Below are 19909 nucleotides of genomic sequence, written 5' to 3'. Positions count from 1 at the left end.
CAAGTTTTCGTGAGTCTCTGTCTACAAGTCGGGTTGGTGGTTGTGGGAGAGATGGTAGCCAACAAACAGCAGGAACTTTGCGCCTTTCTAGCAGCTGTCAAATAACAAACATCCCCAGGTAATCAGACGAATCGGATAGCCGATATCAGAAAGAGATCTGGCAGGTTCCATTGGGCTTGTGTTGTGTGAGAATAAGGTTGCTCTATGAGCCCTAACTTTTGTGACACAACTGCACACTTTTCGAAGTCATAGGACAAACCCATCAGATCGAACAAATCGGCCCAGGATGTGCTAACAGGTACCTTCATAAATAAGGCGAACTTGTCCAAACACAGGACAACGGGACGGACAATCCGTAGACAAGGCAGAAGGCCTGTTTTGCATGGAGAGGGGAACGAAATTCCTCCCAAAGGATCTTCCTTCTTTCCTTAATCATGTAGCAATAGCTGTTTCACGTATTCTTAACTTCTATATTTCGCCGCCCTGACAACTGATGATTATGTCTCCTGAATGCTTGAAGAGGGCTTCTAAATTATTCCCATCTTCCTCCTCAGTCCACTCGCTAACTTTGCACCTGGTCATCCGCGACAAATGTCTATATACGAGATGGCACTCTACGATATCAGAGATCGCTACAAGATGTTTTATATATACAACTACAGCGTGGTTTACAATCTGTTGGCTACATGCCCAAATGTTACTGAAGAGCGTGCACACAAAGAATAACTACGTTTGGCGTGTATCAAGGCATATAGCAAAGGTGCCGTGACTACTACCGCACCCGCCAACGCTGCGTATCTCCGTGTTCCACGAGGTACCCAACACAAGCTGGAAACTTCTCCGTGGCGGAAAAGCTTTCACACAGCTCAACAAGATTTACAATCCGGAAAATAGCCTTCTCTTCCAGAATCTTCAGCATTTTCAGCCACCACAACGGAAATCGATCGCGGTGAATGGAGGGTAGGCCCTTGGGAAGAAAGACCGCATGGTTACAGCAGTCAGGCTGTAGTGAAGATGAGGGAAGCCGTGAATACGTCGAAGAATAGGATCCAACATGGTTGATAGGAAGCTGGAACCTTGTAGAGGGGAGATTAGAGAGGACAAAGTTTGAACAATCCTCGTCCGAAGTCAACCTTTGATCATAAAATATACGAGTAAAGTTTCGTTGCTATGTTAGAGACTGGGCTCTACTGGGGTAAAAAAAAGTAGTCTTAGAACTATCTATTCTAAGGAACACAAGGTGACCAATTGTGTCTCTTATGCTTCCATCGGTCAATGTTTCTGATACCCTGAGGGCATTTTCTATTTGTTAACTTATTCTTCTTGGGAAACCTAGTTATCAAGAGAACTCTATTGAACAGCTGGATAGAAGTTTATCCATCAATTGTAGCCCACATGTCCATCATAAAATTCACTAGTTGCTGTATTAACTGCAATATGACTTTTTTAATTCAGCTTACTGAGTGTTTGTCTACGAAGACTAACCTTTTAATAGAAAGTCTCGAGTATATTGATAGCGCTCTGGCTTTCGCTGGAAGCTAGAAGAGAATGAAAAAGATGTATAAATACCTGATGATCCCGCTGTTTCTTGACATTCACTCCATCACCTTTCATCCTACTTCCTTTCCATCAACCATCAACGGACAACACACAAACACTAATCTGCACATCGACCAACATGTCAAAGTCTACAAAGTCTACGGATGTCAATCCGTCTGGATTCCCAGGACCTATCTCAGAGACATCATGCCCAGGATCTTGGCCCGTCATGACAAAATCTCCAGGATCTGCCGAAAAGACATCTCACTCAAGACCTTCGTTTGAAGGCGTGGAGGAATTGAAGCTTACAAACCCTTCGCCAAGCAACTCAAAAACTGACCGCCAAGTGTCTCTCAAGCAAGGTGATGCATATAGCACATCGCCCGGCCTGCTTCTCGCCCGCCCGAATGCTCCTCCAAGCTACCAGGGATCCACCCGGGCTCACGAGCCTGTGGTTCCCTGGTTTCCCGAGACTATTGGTCCCTGGTTCCAGGAGCCTAGGGATCCCTGTGTTCGCGCGTCTGAAAAGTTGACCGATTTGCAAGAACGACTTGATGCTCAAGGCAAACGTCTGGTCAAAACCGATGCCAAGATCGGACGTCAATTGTCAGAGCTAATCAAGGCTCGTGACGAAGTCTCCTACAGAGATAATAGAATCAATGCCCTCAACAAAGTGGCCAAGGCTCTCAGCGCTGAGCTCAAGGAAGCCAAGGATGACGCAAAAGCCCAAAAGGAGTCAGTCATGACAGCCAAGGCCGATGCTCAAAAGTACGAAGAACTGAATGAGGATCTCGGTTCTAAGCTCAAGAAAGCACAGGACGACACAGAATTCTATGCGGCGTCAACCAAGACATTCAAGGCTGAGGCCCGAAAGCACCAAAGCAAGACGGTGGATTTGCAGAGCAAGATTACCATTGCGAAAAAGAATGAGGAATTCCTCAAAGGAAGACTGATGCAATCCGACAAGGACGGAAGGGTCAGAGAAGCCAGAATGGAGGAGCTAATTGTTGAAAATCATGAGATGGACCTTGAATTGGAGGAGCTGGAGAAGGGAATGATTAAAATCAAGAAGGACCAAGAGGCCACAGAAGCCAGAATGAAGAAGCTGACTCTTGAAAATGAAAGTATGGTCCTTGAATTGGAGGAGCTGAAGAAGCTGAACATCTTGGCCACAGAAGCCAGAGTGAAGGAACTGACTCTTCAAAATGAAAGTATGGCCCTTGCAATGGACATACAAAAGAAGGATCACCAGAAGGCCTGTGAGAATGCTAAGCTGGCCTTTGAAGACGAGCTCCTCATGTACGGAGAAGTGATCGAGCAAGTCATAATTGAGAGGGACGAATTCCAACGCAAGCTCAAAGTAGCAGAGAATGCAATCGAGCCACTCAAGCATGATTTGGCGACATGCCGGGTTGGTCTCAATCAAGCCGAATGGGCGTTGGAGTCTCTCAAGTATGGCCCGGTAGAAGAGCAAGCAGAGGTTCAGTGTATCACAGACCAAACTGACCTAACGGAAGAGGGAGAACCTCAAGCCGACTATGAGGAGGATCACGATGAGGGACTTGCCGAAATGGAAGAGGGAGAGGACGATGAATGGGTTATGCCTTGAAGAATACTTGGGACTATGAGTATGATCACAGGAAGATAGAGCTAGATTTTAGGTTTATTTACCAAATTGCTTTCAATTCAACTCGTAATCGACTAACTTGAGGGTAAGCCTTCTAGAGTTTGACATGACTGGGCCTTCGCCCTGATCGCTGATGTCTTGATATGACATCTTCCAAGAGAAAATAGAACGTTAAGGCTGCAAAACACCCTGTCCCCCTCTACCCCTTTGTTGGAGACCCACCACTTTTCAGCAGGACTTTGGGGGCTTCCTCGTTCTGCGATTGTGTCTGATGCTCCTTCGTGGCATGTCGTAAATGAACAAGCTAGAAATCTCGTTGGACATCGTCAGAAGGGCGGGGGAAGCCCATCTCGACCAGGCGTTGAGGAAACGAAATTCCCATCGTTTTCCAATGAAATCGCCACACAGCGACAGCATCCTCATGCCACTTGTACTTCGGCAAAATAGACCGGTCATGGCCACTTCGGTCAAATCGCGACTGTAGTTTATAGTTGAGTCTGCCATAGACGCCTCCAGAAACAATTGATGCGTGCAAATTGGACCATGGATACCCAACAGGAGCCTCCTTGCCCCGAGACTCGTTGTCATGCAGCCAGGCAAGCATCATGTTGCTCCACGACTTTACGGTCGACAAAGGAGGAAGGCCTGCACGCTCATTGACAAGTAGATTGAGCTTTGCATCCATGCTCAGACCTGTAAACTTGGCGCATCTGTCAACGTTATGGCTCGTTGTGTTGCATAGGACACAGCCTTTGATAAAGCCATTTTCTGTCAACAGGCAGTGCTCCAAGGTATGACCCTTGCTCTTGCACATGCCACAAGACTTTCCTTTACAAGTCATACATTCCTCGACTTCGGCCTTTCGCTTTTTTCCAGGTACCAGGGCCACCATTTCGTCGGTAGAACCGCTGCTTTCCGTTTTGATCGTCGCAGTAGGACCACCGCCAGCCTCGATCATAGTGGTATCCCGGCCTTTGAGAGCGGCCTTGCTGGCTTCGAGCGCGGTCTTGTTGGCTTCGAGAGCGGTCTTGTTTGCTTCGAGCGCGGTCTTGTTGGCTTCTAGGGCAGCCTTGTTGCTCTCAATCGAAGCCTTGTTGTTCTCAAGAGAGTTCTCAAGTAAAACCTTCATGACCTTGAAATCGGCCTTGGTGTTCTCAAGGGCGACCTTGTTATTCTCCAGGGCGGTCTTGCTGTTTTCTAGAGTGGCTTTGTCGTTTTCGAGAGCGACCTTGACGTTATTGAAAGCCGTCTCAAGTAAATATCTGTTAGTGGCATCGCCATCCTCTCCATTTGAGGCCATCTTGCGTGCGTGCCGGTGTTCGTAGTTGGGCGTTCACTGGGAGGACGTCGTGAGGTGTGTTTGTTGTTGAATTTCCGAAGTTGTGCGCGGAAAGGTCTTGAAATACTAGATCACCTTTAGTGATCAAGAGAGCCCTAATATTTTCGTTTAATCTTTTTTTTGTCTGTTTTTCTGCGACTCGCCCGTCGAGAATTGGTTGCGCAATTCGCTTGACAGCTGGCTGCCGGCCGTTTGCACTGATAGTGTAGAAGCAGAGGTAGTCACTGGATGGGATCAACCTCATGAAACTGCGAATCAAGTAACCTGTACTGAGATCATATTAAATAGCCTCGGGACCTTTCTGAAGAGAAACCATATAATAGGCACTAAATGAAACGACTGTATCGACGGTGGTTTCGTTGATGGTGCTTCCACCTCTAGCGGGTGAATTGTGAATCACGGACTCATATGAGACAGGTAGATAACCAACATAGGTATAATATTGCCCCTCACTTCGCCCTGCTTCTTCTTCTCTTCTATTCTTTGCAGCTCCATCTTGACGCTTGTCTTCCTTTACAACGTCTACTCTACGCACGATGGCTCCCGCGACGTTTATTCAAGACCCTGTCAAGATCAACCCTCATGATGAAGCCGCTCGTCGTAATTATCTTGTTGCCTATACCACAGCTAGAGGGCTATTCGACAAGGAACGTCTCGAACGAAGGTACAGCGAGGCGGTGGTTGCGTTAAGCAACGATCTTCATTCCAAGGGCGCGCGTCAAGTCGGCCATTTATTCTTTGAGTACATGGTCGATCATATTATCTGGGATGATATGTGTTAGTACAGACTTATAATTTATGCCGGGACTCTACTGATAACAATAATAGTTAAATGCCCGATGAAAATCGGCCCTGTTGTCCCAAAGTTTCCGTGGGGCAATAGGCCCAGAATCAACGACCACAGCCAGGGTATTTCTACTACCTACAAGAAATGGCGCCTGAAAAATGGCCACGATGTGCCTCCAGATGTTCCAGTGTCTCTCCCTAAAGATTCGATACCGCATCAGATTCCTCAGAGTACACCCAGCTTCCCGGGGGGCACAGTTCCGCTGTCTCCCATTGCCTTCGAAGCCAGGACTCCCCAAGTGCCGGAAACCTTCCGCTTCACGACTCCTTTCGAGGGGGGAAACAAAGCCACCAACATTCAAGCCGACAGGGGGAAGAAGCGTAAGGAGCCCATGGACGATGATACTCCCGCTACGTCCAAGAGAATCCGTTTCCCAATCCACCCCCACTTTGGGGTGATCAACGACGAAGGCATGGAGCCAGCCCCTATCGCTTCGCTGGCTTCACGACAATCCATGTGGAAGAACATCCATGGCGACACACCTTTCAGCTATCCAATTGTTGGGCCTTTCGAGATCGATCTCCCACCGTGGCTTGACTTCTATAGGCTGATCTGGGGTAAGGATGGCAATCTCTACGACGAATTGATCTCGTCGCTACACGATTTTCTCACTGTAGGCTGGACTACCGCTGGAGGGAAGCCTTCTCGTTTGGTCATTGGTTTCAAACCCTCCCATGAAGATGCATCCAAGCGCCATAGGCTCTGGTACGACTTGACAACACTGTGGGAAGACGTTCTTACTTGGTTCGCCCAGGCCAGACGTAACAGCTGGGTCGCCCTGTTGCACAGCTTGAAAGGACAAAATTGGAAGAGAACGTTCCAAGCCTGTGGTAAGGCCCAAGGCAGACTGAAAGGAGTTCAGTGGGAGAGCGGACGTGGTCCCGTATCAGAGGAACAGGTGGCGCTGGAGCGTCACAACATGGAGGAGTGATGAGGCAGGTCTGAGGGACGGTGATATCTGGGGTGAAACAGCAGTAGTTATGGGCCTTGGAAGTGAACTTGGCCGAATTAGTGGTGTCCATGACCTATCATCTACGGTATTTCTCAGTAGGCATTGGCACCCAAGGGACTTCCCAGGCTTTTCATGTTAGCATCAAGTAAGCAGAAAAAAGAAGATGATTCTTTCTGTTCACTGGAGTAAAACTAGTAGTATTTACAAATTAGCTTCTTCTTAATCCTACACCCCCTCAACCCCAACCGATTCATCCTCATTGTCTATAGCTAGTTCAGTAGTGGTAGAAAATAAAACATCTGCCAGACTTTGGCCTTCTGGTGTGTGCTACCTCATCCACCGATCTATGACCCGGGCTAAAATCGTTGTCCAGTCTGAAAGTTTAACTACTCCATATAATACTTCTCACGCGTGGAATGCCAAACACGATTTGACTGCCTCCAGAGGCGATTGGCGGGGAGAATCGGAATCCTGCTTGCAAACCGCAAGGTGAAGCGAACTTGCTAATTATAATCATGCCTGGCAATTATGTTTGCTCCAGCTTATCATCCCCTTCGCAAACAGACAGTTGGTGTGTATACACACGGAATAGATGGTATTGGACTTCATCCTGGCTGGTCTTGTCCAACTCTGTTTCATCCTCTGAGTGTATGTTGGCGAAGTAAGCGCTTGAAGCCTGTTGGTCTTGGTGCGAACTTGTTGATATATATGATTCCCTGGGCCTCGATGTGGTTTTGGATAATAGGGACACGAGGGTGCTCCGCGCCATGTGACAGATCGGTGAATTCAACGGTCGCCTTCCCGCAGATGTACCAGATTCGAGAACAGACCATGATGATCAGCGGTTGATAATGCCAAGATACGTATGTCTGCACCGTTGGCCTTTTCCATATTGATAACCCATTGTATAACCCCAAGTAGGGAGAGAGCGCAGTCTGCAGGAGTATCTGGTTCAAGGTCGAGAACTATGATAGCATCTCGGGGCATAATTTGGTGTTTCTCGATTTGGGCTCTGGTTTTCCACTTCAAATCCCAGACTGGTTGGGCAAGCTTCGACGTATCCAGAAGCTCGATTAACTCCGAGAAGATCAATATGTCGATGGGGAGTGACAGTCAAAGTGTAGATATCTTGGATCTCCACATCTTGGCCTCGTGCCTGTTGGTATCTAGGACGATACCCCCAGAGCTTCCAGCGGCAGCATTATCAATGACTTGAACGAGCTCTCTTGTCGGATCTCGGCAAAGCGGTAGCCTAGCATATCCGAAGCACGCTGGAGAGGGCAACGTTGATTCCGCTGCAGGGAAGGCGTTCTTGACGAACTCTCTCAGCACGTCGTACCGGCCTGTCATTTTGTCGATACACATACAGTCCTTCAAGGAGAACAGCCTCTGGTCTATAGAATGAGGTAGATGGATAAGTGAAGTCGGCAGAGTGATCCGAAACTTTGGGATGGCTGAGAGAATATATATATATACCAAATTAGCGAGTAATAGAAGTTAGCCTCAGTAAGAAGTAGGTCAGTAGACTGAGCGTCCCATCCCGACCTCTCTCACAATATACCAACATTATATAGTTGTCCTTTCACTTAGTTCTATAGTTGATTCTGGGTAATTACGTCTACTTCTAGGCAGCCAATGCAAACAACCGGCGACCAGTGCAAACAGCCAACAACCAGCTGCTAAGTGAATAGCATGGCCATATCTTACACAAGCATTTAGTTTTGATAACAAATATTTCTATGCACAACTTCGCAAAAACTCTTCATCAACAAACACCGTACCATACATCCTATCTGTACCTAAAACGCTCGATTCACAAACTGTACTATGGCCTTTAACGGCGAAACTGAAGGCAATGCCAACAAGACTGCTCCCAAGAGCATGTCCGTTCCTCAGAATATCCCTCCTGCCTCCGGGTTTCAGAGCGTTCCCCTTGGTAACGGCGACTACATGCACGGTGTTCCACAGGGCGTCCGACGTACTGCTCAGCGACAAAGCCTGAACATGAAATCCGCGTCCACCAACGAAAGCTGTGACCTGATGCATATATGGCTGCATCATAAGGCTTCCGAGAAGAAGAAAGTGCCTGGCCCCGGCGAGTACCCATGGACTGAGCAACGCGGCCAACAGCTCAATCAACTCCAGGGTAGCAGATACCTCCATGAGTTGCAGTTAGCATTTGACCAGAGTGCCCACGACCATGTCACGGCAGGGCAAAAGGCTGAGGCTGTAATGATGCAGAACGCTAAGATCCCCGAGTTCGCGATCGATAACGAAGACTATGAAGTGCCAACAATCTGAGAGGACCTTTGGGAAGCAAAGCGCAAAGACTATACCATGGTCTACTTCTCTGCAACTTTTGTTGGGAAAACCACTGCACATTTTCGGCAGGTGGCTTTGTCTAGAGTCATTCAGCTATCAGTTGAGTTGAAACTGCCCTTCATCTGCAAAATGAACCTGAAATTTAACTGTCCAATCTACCTATTTTGCCGTGATTGTACTATATGTGACCTCATCTTTATGGCGTAGATGTGTTGCCATGTGATAAACATCGAGGAAGAATCATCCAACATAGATAGCATATTAATTAATAAGTTCGTAATGTTCACTAGAATATTAAATAGATTTTGATGGATGTTTGACGTAGATTCCGGACGAGACGCCATGATGTTGTAGGGCTGTCGTGGAGAAGACAGTGGATCAAGTTTTTCCCGCTTCAAGGGTCCATACTTTACCTCTGAAGATCAACTCAAAACACCACGTTGCGACATCGTCACTTTTACTCGCCTATTCACATTAAACTCACCTCTCGAAACCAAGCAAATTGGTTCTTCAATTACAATGGACGCTGCAACCCCAAAGAGACCAGCCCAAGTGGCTTTCCGCATTCACCCTCTTTACCGCATCTTCTTTCTCGTCCTTGAGCCAATCTCTGCTCTCGTCGGCGCATTCTTCACTCATTTCCGCCAAGGAACATACCTAACTCTTCTCGACGCGGCTTCTGCACCTACCGCAGCTCAAGCGGTACCAAAAGCTACATCGGTCGCCATGTCGCAGCTCGCCAACATGTACTTTTTCTTCGCGCTCAATGAAGCGCTCGTGCTGCGATCTACGCCGGACCTGAGAGTTTGGAAAGTTGTCTTATTTGTGCTTCTCGTGGCGGACGTGGGACATTTGTTCTCCATGAGCGAGCTGGGCACGGGTATTTACTGGGATGTTAAATCGTGGAATGCGAGCGATTGGGGAAATGTCCCTTGGGTTTATGCTGGTATGACTTTGAGAATTTGCTTCTTGATGGGTTTTGGTCTCGGAGAGTCGAGGGTTTTGAAGAGGAGGATCTAGAGAGGTTGTCGTCGGTGTTGGGGATAGCGAAGTTCGGTGTTTGATAGCGAGGTTTTCGGGTTGGATAACCGAATTTTGTTACAAAAGTTGGAGATTGTAAGAAAAAGGATTTGGGATGTTATTTGACTAGACCTTTATGATGAGTCTAGAACGCATGATGCCTGCTATAAAGAGATGCCCCCATTACGACACATTCCTTTTTTAGGTGAGATATATCCCAATTAAGCATATTTTGATGCATCGTGGTAGTTCTCATGATCAATTCCTCTACAGTCCCCCACGATTTGTTGATCCACCAACTTCTGACCATGATGGACCACAATTGTTTGACGACCAATCAAGTCATGGCATCGGCTGTCGGATATCGCGTGTCGCTTATAGTTAGAATGGAGCTTCAACTGCAAGTCGCCATGTCGCCCGAAACCCCCAAACAAACCCCCAAAAGTGGTCGCGCTCGGATTAGATCCAACCATGGTTATTCTTGTTCATGATGGAGTGAAGAAGGAGGGGTTGACCAGGTTCTTGACTTCCCTCTTGCCCCTCATTGCTACGCCATGAGGGGTGAGCTTCATTGAGTGGGGGTTTCTTCAAAGGGAAACCGCGAGGTTTATAAAGCATCATGATGCCGCAGTTGCCTCATTGACTCTTCTCTCGTCTGTTTCCCTCTTCTTCCCTCTCCATATACCCTCATTCTACTCAAACACATCATGTCTGTCCCCGACAAGTTCCAGGGCTTCCAGTCCCCCAGCGCCGAGCACTGGACCGACTTCCAGAAGAACTCATTCGAGCCTCGTCCCTTCGGTGAATACGATGTCGACATCAAGGTCGAGTGCTGTGGTGTCTGCGCCAGTGATCGCCACACCATTAGCGGAGATTGGGGTGCTTGCCCTTACCCTCTTGCTGTCGGCCACGAGGTCGTCGGCAAGGTTCTTCGTGTAGGCGACAAGGTCACTCTCGCCAAGGTTGGAGACCGTGTTGGTGCTGGTGCCCAGGTTTGGTCTTGCTTGGACTGCCGTCAGTGCAAGAATGACAACGAGACCTACTGCAAACACCAGATCGACGCCTATGGCGCTGATTACCTTGACACTGGTTTCAAGACCCAGGGTGGTTACTCTTCTCACAGCCGAGTGCACGAGTACTGGTGAGTACTCTCAATTCTCTTGAAAGGCCCATGACTGACATGTTTCCCAGGGTCTACCCCATCCCCGAGGCTCTGTCAAGCACCCAAGCTGCTCCCATGCTCTGCGCCGGTATCACCGTATACAGCCCACTGAAGCGTCTCGGCGCCGGACCCGGAAAGAAGGTCGGCATCGTTGGTATTGGTGGTCTCGGCCACTACGGCGTCATCTTCGCCAAGGCTCTCGGTGCCGAAGTCTGGGCCATCTCCCGTACACGAGCCAAGGAGGAGGATGCTCGCAAGATGGGCGCCGACGGCTTCCTTGCTACCGGTGAGAAGAACTGGACCGAGGGCCACAAGATGACCTTTGACATCATCATCAACACCGCTACCTCATTCGATGGCTTCGCTCTCAGCGAGTACCTCAGCCTCCTCGACATCCACGGCCACTGGAACTCGGTCGGTCTTCCCGGCGGTGACGGAATCCAGATCCGAAACCAGGACTTTATCACCAACGGTTGCTACATCGGCACATCTCACTTGGGTAGCCGACGTGAGATGCTCGAGATGCTTGAGCTCGCTGCTGACAAGGGTCTCAAGTCGTGGATTGAGGAGATCCCCATCTCCACCGAGGGTCTTCAGCAGGCCATGAAGGCTTTGGAGAAGAGCTCTGTTCGATACCGATCTTGCATGACAAACTACGATGAGGCTTTCGGTGCTTGAGCGGATGATATTTATAAAAAAGAGAAGAATTTGTGTTGAGAGCGAGTTTATGAGTTTATGAGAGATAATAGTGGAGGTGAAAGACACCTTGATAAAACACCTTGATGGGTTAAAATGACGAATATCTACCAATTCAATCTACAGGGCTGTCTCTCAATGAATTGACCAATTAAATTTGAAGTGTAGAATGCGTAACGTTGAGTCTTTCAGCTCTATCATTGTGACACTTGGAGTTTGCTTACAAAACGAATTTTCTTTTGTAAGCCAGCCATACATCTTTTCAGCTTTATGATGGAGTATTGAAAAGTTTAGCGTTGATCCATTTTGAGGCCCGCAAGCTAAGCATCTGTAGCTCGTGGGGCTGATGTCTTTGGAGATGAAGACGAAGTCAAGTATGGGCTGTACAGTAAGACATCCTCCAATGTTGATTGTAAGCCAATGAGTAACATGCCATCAGCCATGTTTGTTCCTAAGAACATCTGAACGTTCTTCTTCAAGCCATAAACTGTCAAAGAATAAGCAGAGCAGACTTGTCTTTCATCCCTGTCAAAGCTAGTCCAAATATAACCCCAGGAATCCCTAACCCACCTCCACGTTTTCCAGACCATTCCTAATTCTGTCTCGCCGATACAACATACAAAGCGCCCTCCGGCTTTCTCCAACGGAGACCGGCGGAGCATTGTCAGTGAGTCAACCGGGTTTATGTAGATGGACGAGTTGGTGTAAGCGGGATCTTACCTGTAGCAGTTGATGTTGTTCAAATTTAGCAGTCATTTTGATCTTCGCCGTGGATAGGAGAAAAATGTGATTAGCAATTCGTCATGGTCGGTCAAGGTAAGAGTCATTGTTGTGGGCTCAAAGATTGTTTAAGATGAAGCTCATCGCCCTTTGTTTCGAGGTGAGATTTGGTGATACCCTCAGTTACACATTCTACAAAGACAACAATAAATCAATTGAACATAACTTGCATCTCATTTGCCTATTTTATCTGTACTTACTACTGCTCACACCAATTGTTTGCTCATCATCATGTAAGTTACCCTCATCGGAGCCAGACCTTCGAGACTAACAACAAACCAGGGGACAATCACCAGCACCGCCCTCTCAGCCCTCATCAAGACCACAAAGCCCAATTCCCGGGAGTGCATCATCAACTATGCGTCTCCCACTACGCTTCAGCCGCGCCTTTAGCAAGGCCGAGATCACCTCAGTCGGTATCTCACCTTCTACCTCTGCAGCATTCGCCATTTACGGTGCAGCACAAACTCTGCAATCCTGGATCGACGTCTTTGACCTCAAGAACGGAAACGTTTACTCCAAGACAAGTGGCTCGAGAGCTGTCTTTGCGCCCAAGGGCTCTCGCTTGGCGACTGTTCGAGACTGGACCGTTCAGCTTACAGGCGGCGTTGACTTTCACCACTCTACTACTGTTTTCCTACGGGATTATGTGAGTGGCAAGACTGCCTGTGAACTCAAGGAGGCAAATGGTGAGCCAATTGCTTGGAGCCGCGATGGAAGACTTGTTGCGGTGGGAGAAGCGAAGGATCGCGTCGGAGTCTACGATGTCAAGAATGGAACTCGGGTGGGAATGGTTCTGAGCCACATCGACACTATCACCCACGCCGCTTTCCTACCTGATTCTAGCCTTGTAACTATCTCGCGCGACGGGACGTTGAGAATCACTAATACGACGACCTACAAGACGATTCGCCGTCTTGAGATGGACGGCTCCAACAACCCCCGCGCTCTAGCCGTCAGTCCCGATGGACGACGCATCGTTTCAGTCTGGGGAACAAACGTACACATCTGGATCCCTGCGGCAAACGACTTGACATCTTACAATCTCAACGCTGTACGAAGCTACGAAGGATGGCCGCTGGCTATCTCACCCGACTGCAGATACATGATCTGCAGAACCGAGGATGGATTCGATATTATGGATGTTGCGACGGGCTCGGTCGTGTACGAGGAGACTACGAAGGAGATGGTAATGTCTGGGGCTTTTGCAGAGGACGGTAGGACTTTGGTACTTGGGAAGATGGATGGGGTTGTAGAAGTTCGGGATGTTTTGGACGCGAGGTTTTGAAAAGTTGTGATACCCGATGGATATACAGATTGTAACTTGTTATGATAGATGGGATTCGGATGGTAATAGGTCTTTTGAGATTCACAAAGGCGTTAGGGATGTTTATTCTTTGAGTTAGGTATTCAACACCATTAATACATAAAGAGCATATGCCAGGCTCTCAACAGCAATCGTTATCTTCATGCCCAAACTTATCCTTTTTGAACGTGACGCTCATCCCAGTTGAAATGCAGCAACGACAGTTGAAACAATTCGCCGATCATCCTCCCATGAGACGGTAGACTCAACATCACCAAAGCTCACCCAAACAGGTTCGAAGTCCTCACCCTCCTGCTGCGTGTCCTGTTTCGGCGCAATCGTAGAATCCGCTATGGCGACATACCAAAATATGATCTTGAGGATACCATCCATCGCCATGCGATGAGAAACGGCGATAGGTTCAATTATTTTGTTTGGGCGATGTTGTCCTTGGGGCGTGGTGGCAACTGAATGGATGGAAACAGGGAAAAGTTGGACATATACTCCGGTCTCTTCAAACGTTTCTCGATGAGCTGCATCTTCCAATGATTCGTTTATGTCTTTTTGGCCTTTTGGTAACATGGTCTCCCCTGTCTCTCTGCAGTAGATAAGTAGGACTTTGGCCCTTGGAATGTCGATTGTTACGGTACCGCAGCCGATGCCGAACTGGTGCGAAAAGAAGAGGCTTTTGTCTGAAGACATGCTTTGACGTCTAAGAGATAAGTTAGCCTTTGGATAGCTGTCATGGTACACTCACTCACTTGAGAAAGCGCATGAAATTGTTATTAATGAGGAGAAGTTGATGTTTGTTTGGGCTTTGGGGTTTTCTTTCCTCATGACTCAGCAAAGTTGAACTTGGTGATTCCCATTCTGCATATCAGCCTTTAAGTGAGCCGTCGTTTGTTCTTTCTCATACCAGACTTTGAGTAACACCCCCATCAATCAACAAGCTATGAGTTCTTTCCCATACATAGACCAAAAATAAACCCTACATCAAGCCCATAGTATACTATTTGGTGGATAGTAGAAAAATTGGCCTCTTAAGTCTTAGGATATAATAATAAGTAGTCTAAGAACTATAGTCTAAGGGGCATAAGATGGCCTAATAATTTCATCTCTTATGATTCTGGCGGTTAATGTTTCTGATACCGTGAGGGCTACACAGTGGCCGAACAATGAAGGATTGATAATGGCTAAGTGATCCCTGTTCTTCTGTAAGCTGATCCTACAATTCTTGGCGGACAAGAACAAGGTGTTATTAGCCGGTTATATATATATATTCCACGCATATCCCGACTTCCATCCATTCTCTAATGTTCATGAAAACGTAAGCATCTACATGTGAATGTCAAAATGGCACCCTCAACACCAAGTACCTACAAAGCCACAACCCAAAGCATTGAAGCCGAGAAGCGATGGACGCAGCGACTAAACCTCTTCTTAAGCCCTTTCTGGGTAATCGCAGTCGCATTCGCTATGTTGAGCGGTATAATGCACCAGTGGAACGACATTGATTACTTTCTCTTCTCAATAGCAGTCGCCACACCACCCATACTATTCCCAGCGCTCTTATCTAAAAAGATCGGTCGTCCATGGTATCGCCGATACTGGTTCAAGCTGAACGTCTGGGTAGCGACAATCGTCTGCCTGGGAACCTACTTTACGTCGCACTACTTCTTTGATCTCATGGGAATGAGATACAAGTTCCCTTGCAAGTGGAACTTTAGCTCCGAAGTTGTTGGAAGAACCGGGGGTCAAGTTCCCGTGTTTCTGTATCCTCTTACCCACGCGTACTTTATGACCTACTATACAGTTCTCATGGTCGTGGAGAAAGAGGTTATTCAGAAGTTACGACCTGGACCTTTTGGGAGGGCTGTTGTAATAGTGGCTCTTTCGTATGGCGTTGCCCTTGGAGAAACCTTTTTCATGGCGAGTCCCCTTCTTTCAGAGTGGTTTTACTATGAGAAGAGAGATCGCATGATGACGGTTGGGTCTGTGGGATATATGGTATTCTTCATTACAGGGTTGCCTATGGTTCAGCGTATCGATGGGAAAGGTGAAGATTGGCCTTTGAGTCGAGTTGTCATTGAGGCTCTTGGGACTTTCATGTCAATTCTGGTATTGTTTGAGGTTTGGGCAAAGGTGGTTGGTCCTCTGTGAGTCTTCATCCTCGGTAAGCCATATACGGTCGGACAGGCATTATGGCGATGCGGGGTTGTATGAGAACAGTCAGAATTGGAGTGTTTCGGTTCGGTATGTTAAGTCTGTATGTGGTCTAGAACGTCCATACTGACCGTGTAGCTTATGTTGAACCAGAGCATGATGACTGGTTGATTGAACAAGTCGAGACTCGAATAAAGTCATTGAGTGATATAAATTAACTTTTCGAAATACAATAGTGAATTTATTCCATCGTATATAAACTAACTTGTCAAAAGTCTGGGGTTTAAGCTACCGAACCGAACCCCCGGATCGGGAATGTGGAGAGAATCTGAGACTCCGATCCGATATCCTGGGGTAGTTTAGATAGATTGGGGAAAGCTATGGATCAAAGATGCCGATGTGGGGAAGGCCTCGACTTATATAGATCTATATGTTCTTGACAAATCCAGCTCAATTGTGCTTCTTCCAATTCGTCTCACACCGTCAATAGATAGCCCTGGTCAAAGGGTATCTCTGTTCATCATGGCAGACACAAAAGATTATCCCAACCTCGAGGCTGTCATTTCAACAGACCACATCGAGAAGACCCAACCAGACAATCACAATGGACACGGCCATATCGAAGGCAACGCCCTGCTAGTTGACGGAAAGGGAGAAATTCGAAAGATCCCCGTTCCATCCTCTGATCCCAATGATCCTCTCAACTTTCGCCCTTGGGAAAAGTATGGCATTGTCTTTTGCTGCTGTTGGTTTTCCATCATGGGTCTTTCTGTCGCCAGTGGACTGGGCGCCATTCTGAATGTCTTCTTTGAGGCCTATATCCCACAAGGCTACAACTCGGATCAGGTTGTTCTTCTAATCACGTTGCCGACTCTGTTCATTGGACTTGGTACGTTGATATGACCGTCTTCAATTAACACATTACTTACATGTTACTCAGGAAACTACATCATCCTTCCTTTGTCTCTTGCTTTTGGTCGTCGTCCCGTCTTTCTCATCTCTACGGTTGTTCTCTTCGCAGCCAGTATCGCAGCAGCTACACAAAACAGTTACAATGGCCATCTCACCGCTCGTATCATCCAAGGCATCGCAACAGGCGCATCTGAGTCTCTCCTACCCCTCATGCTCACCGAAGTCACTTTCCTCCACGAGCGAGCCTTCATCTTTGGCCTGTACTGGATGCTTCAAAACGCTTTCTCCTCGACCCTCAATCTGGCGTCTTCCTACATTAACGCCGATCTCGGATGGCGCTGGTACTACTGGGTTTTCACCATTACTGTGGGCGTCGGTTTGGTCATCGCCGTCTTGCTGGGTTTCGAGACTCAGTTTACTCGTCCGGCTGCTTCGCTCGATGGTCAGCTTGTCGTCACGGATGAGTTTGGTGTCACGAGGGTCATTCCTGATTCTGAAGCTCAGGCTTATCTGGAGGACATGTCGAGATCTGGTTTGACGCCTCCTAACGCTGGTGACCCAGCTGATAATGTTGATCGCAAGACATACTCACAGCGTCTTCGACCATGGTCCAAGCCGGCCTCTCAGCCTGTGCGAGTCATTCTTCTGAGCTGGAAGTACATGCTTGCCTCGTTCTCGTCGCCTGGTATTTTATATGCCGTTCTCACATCTTCTATCGCTCTTGGCTGTGGTGTGGGCATGTCTTTGACCTACAACCAAGTCCTGATGCAGAACTATCACTGGCAAGCTAAGGATATCGGTCTGGTCAACGTCGGTGGAGCCATTGGAGCGGTTATAGCCATGCTGTACTGCACATTCCTTGCTAACCCGTTCGTCATGTGGATGGCCCGTCGAAACAAGGGTATTCACCAGCCCGAGCATCACCTCATCACCATGGCCCCTCCAGCAGTTGTCGGTGTAGCGATGCTTCTTCTCTACGGCTTTACTGCTGGTGGAGGGGCGACTTGGTGGGGACCATATCTCGGCTGGACCATCTTCCAGTATTCCTTCACGGCCGTCCTTATTATCTCTACCACTTTTGCCTCTGAGGCTGCCCCCAAGCATCCTGGCCCAGCCATTGTCACTGTGGTTGGTACAAAGAATATCATATCCTTTGGAGTTACGTATGGCTTGACCCCAATGATTGAACAGCATGGTTACAAATGGGCTTTTGGTGTTTTGGCTAGTATCTTTGGTGCTATCTTTTTGTTAGGTATTCCTGTTTGTATCTGGAACCCCAAGTGGCGAGCCTATGTTGCTGAGAGAGAGGCACGAAAGGGTACTACTACCACTGACTAGACTAGTCTTGAAATTACTCGCTTGATGAATACAGACTACTGTTGAAAAATAAATATGGTGGCTGGATATTGTGATACCGATCCGGGTTTATATATGGAGAATCATGTGGTCCCGGATCGGGATCTGCTTCAACCGAACCGAGCCGGACTGCCACTGTTTCCAGCCAAATGCAACTGTTTATATAGGTACAACTCCGCAGACGGCTTTAATTATTGAGTTGGCTTCAGTTTCGTATCATTCAAATCGTCAATCGAAAAGCCAGAGGCCGCAACGGCTCCCGGTCTTACCTCCGGACCTCCGCCGAAACGGTTTCCGGAGTACGGCAGCAGTGGGTCCCGAGTGTCCGGGAACCGAACCGAGACACGGCGTGCTTGGAGAGGGACAGTCGAGTCCAGTTGAAAATCTACTTTATGCAAGACCATTTGTCTCGGAAACAATTGTATCATTTATTGTCGTCATCCAGTCATGTCAAAGATGTCGAGTTCTAATCTGCTATGCGGCTCTTACGGTCTCGGCGGACTTTGGATGACTTATATCCGATAACACCCAGTTGTAGCTGTTAACTACACAAGCTACTGTCCTCTCTTGAAACGCGCTAACCTTGACTCGTATTCATCAGTTTATGACTGGCGATAAACATGAGACACTCTGTTCGGCTGAGATACGCTAACCTCCAGTCGTATTCACTGATATCTGACTTATACACTATCGTCATTGATTCCGTCGTCACTAATATGCTATACAAAAACAAGACTCCGATAGCTAGCTATAAGAACCGTTGATCCATGTCCATAATTCGACACTATGAATCTCCAAGAGCCATTATTCATTTCATTCATACATACATATCATGCCAGAGAACAAAGCCGCATACCTCGTTGCCGCCAAGACCCCCCTCGAGCTCAAATCGGCTCCATACCCTGAGCCTCAAGACGACCAAGTCATAGTAAAGAACCACGCAATCTCCCTTAACCCAGTCGACTGTGCCCAACAGAAACTAGGCACTCTCTTCCCATGGCTCAAATTCCCAGCTATCCTGGGTTGCGATGTCGCCGGACAAGTTGTAGCACTTGGCTCTGGCATCACCAAGTTCAAAGTCGGTGATCGCGTCGCTGGCTACAACATGGGTACTTTCCAAGAGTACGTCCCCGTGAGAGAACACTCTTGCGCCAAAATACCAGACAATATCAGCTTTGAACAAGCAGCTGTACTTCCTCTGTGCTTGAGTGTTGCTGTCAAGACTTTGTTCCATCAGGAATACTTGGCGCTTAATCTTCCTACCCCTGATACCAGAGCCAGCGGGAAGGTCATTCTTGTCTGGGGTGGATCGACCAGTGTTGGTTGCAACATCATCCAGCTTGCCAAAGCAGCTGGATTCGAAGTCATAACCACCGCATCACCTAGAAACTTTGACTACCTCAATAAACTGGGTGCCAGCCAAGTCTTTGACTACAGCTCGCCCTTTGTTAAGCAAGACCTTCTTACTGCGGTCCAGGGAAAGACGGTCGCGGGTTCTATCGCAAATGGAGGTTTGGATGTTTCGCAGTACGCTTCAATCGTTGAAACTTGCGCCGCTGTCGCTCTGAGCTCACCGGGCAATTGCAAACTGGTTCCTTTGACAATGGTACCTGGCTTCCCGTTACCAGAAGGTGTCGAGACGAAGTTTGTCGTGCCACTATCGACTGACAAAGAACTCTCTTCCTGGATTTATAACGATTACATTTCGGGGGAGTTGACAAAAGGTACCTTTGTACCAGCGCCGGAGGCCAAGGTTGTTGGTCATGGACTTGACTCTCTTCAAGCTGCTATGGATATTCTTGATGCTGGGGTATCAGCAAAGAAGATTGTAGTTACCATGTAAGATGGTTGGACAGGTAGTATTAACATGATTTGTGGTGGAGGTTTA

The 19909-nt window shown here is 47.8% G+C and overlaps 11 protein-coding genes across 11 annotated transcripts; 9 read left to right on the top strand and 2 right to left on the bottom strand.

Moving 5' to 3' along the window:
* Nucleotides 1-1678: 1678 nt before the first annotated feature.
* On the top strand, nt 1679-3148 carry FSST1_002469 (uncharacterized protein; the record flags this gene model as incomplete). The annotated part of the gene is made up of 1 exon (XM_083228463.1): nt 1679-3148. One exon carries the CDS (start codon nt 1679-1681, stop codon nt 3146-3148), a length of 1470 nt encoding a protein of 489 aa, XP_083092651.1.
* Nucleotides 3149-3470: 322 nt separating this feature from the next.
* On the bottom strand, nt 3471-4466 carry FSST1_002468 (coiled-coil domain-containing protein; the record flags this gene model as incomplete). Its single annotated transcript, XM_083228462.1, has 1 exon — nt 3471-4466. One exon carries the CDS (start codon nt 4464-4466, stop codon nt 3471-3473), a length of 996 nt encoding a protein of 331 aa, XP_083092650.1.
* A 575-nt stretch (nt 4467-5041) lies between these two features.
* On the top strand, nt 5042-6283 carry FSST1_002467 (uncharacterized protein; the record flags this gene model as incomplete). Its single annotated transcript, XM_083228460.1, has 2 exons — nt 5042-5282; nt 5334-6283. 2 exons carry the CDS (start codon nt 5042-5044, stop codon nt 6281-6283), a joined length of 1191 nt encoding a protein of 396 aa, XP_083092649.1.
* Nucleotides 6284-8131: 1848 nt separating this feature from the next.
* FSST1_002466 (uncharacterized protein) lies at nt 8132-8605 on the top strand (the record flags this gene model as incomplete). The annotated part of the gene is made up of 1 exon (XM_083228459.1): nt 8132-8605. One exon carries the CDS (start codon nt 8132-8134, stop codon nt 8603-8605), a length of 474 nt encoding a protein of 157 aa, XP_083092648.1.
* Nucleotides 8606-9145: 540 nt separating this feature from the next.
* FSST1_002465 (uncharacterized protein) lies at nt 9146-9646 on the top strand (the record flags this gene model as incomplete). The annotated part of the gene is made up of 1 exon (XM_083228458.1): nt 9146-9646. The coding sequence occupies one exon, from the start codon at nt 9146-9148 to the stop codon at nt 9644-9646; it is 501 nt and encodes a 166-aa protein (XP_083092647.1).
* A 707-nt stretch (nt 9647-10353) lies between these two features.
* FSST1_002464 (chaperonin 10-like protein) lies at nt 10354-11486 on the top strand (the record flags this gene model as incomplete). The annotated part of the gene is made up of 2 exons (XM_083228457.1): nt 10354-10787; nt 10838-11486. The coding sequence occupies 2 exons, from the start codon at nt 10354-10356 to the stop codon at nt 11484-11486; spliced, it is 1083 nt and encodes a 360-aa protein (XP_083092646.1).
* Nucleotides 11487-12642: 1156 nt separating this feature from the next.
* On the top strand, nt 12643-13572 carry FSST1_002463 (WD40 repeat domain-containing protein; the record flags this gene model as incomplete). Its single annotated transcript, XM_083228456.1, has 1 exon — nt 12643-13572. One exon carries the CDS (start codon nt 12643-12645, stop codon nt 13570-13572), a length of 930 nt encoding a protein of 309 aa, XP_083092645.1.
* Nucleotides 13573-13785: 213 nt separating this feature from the next.
* On the bottom strand, nt 13786-14365 carry FSST1_002462 (uncharacterized protein; the record flags this gene model as incomplete). The annotated part of the gene is made up of 2 exons (XM_083228455.1): nt 13786-14302; nt 14352-14365. 2 exons carry the CDS (start codon nt 14363-14365, stop codon nt 13786-13788), a joined length of 531 nt encoding a protein of 176 aa, XP_083092644.1.
* A 578-nt stretch (nt 14366-14943) lies between these two features.
* On the top strand, nt 14944-15750 carry FSST1_002461 (uncharacterized protein; the record flags this gene model as incomplete). Its single annotated transcript, XM_083228454.1, has 1 exon — nt 14944-15750. One exon carries the CDS (start codon nt 14944-14946, stop codon nt 15748-15750), a length of 807 nt encoding a protein of 268 aa, XP_083092643.1.
* Nucleotides 15751-16275: 525 nt separating this feature from the next.
* FSST1_002460 (major facilitator superfamily domain-containing protein) lies at nt 16276-18003 on the top strand (the record flags this gene model as incomplete). Its single annotated transcript, XM_083228453.1, has 2 exons — nt 16276-16642; nt 16694-18003. The coding sequence occupies 2 exons, from the start codon at nt 16276-16278 to the stop codon at nt 18001-18003; spliced, it is 1677 nt and encodes a 558-aa protein (XP_083092642.1).
* Nucleotides 18004-18853: 850 nt separating this feature from the next.
* Nucleotides 18854-19864, top strand: FSST1_002459 (chaperonin 10-like protein; the record flags this gene model as incomplete). The annotated part of the gene is made up of 1 exon (XM_083228452.1): nt 18854-19864. The coding sequence occupies one exon, from the start codon at nt 18854-18856 to the stop codon at nt 19862-19864; it is 1011 nt and encodes a 336-aa protein (XP_083092641.1).
* Nucleotides 19865-19909: the final 45 nt, after the last annotated feature.

The sequence above is a fragment of the Fusarium sambucinum genome, chromosome IV (assembly GCF_050947815.1).
Source record: "Fusarium sambucinum isolate potato_lamoka chromosome IV, whole genome shotgun sequence".
Classification (NCBI taxonomy): Eukaryota; Fungi; Ascomycota; class Sordariomycetes; order Hypocreales; family Nectriaceae; genus Fusarium; species Fusarium sambucinum.
This window is presented reverse-complemented; position numbering and strand designations above follow the sequence as displayed.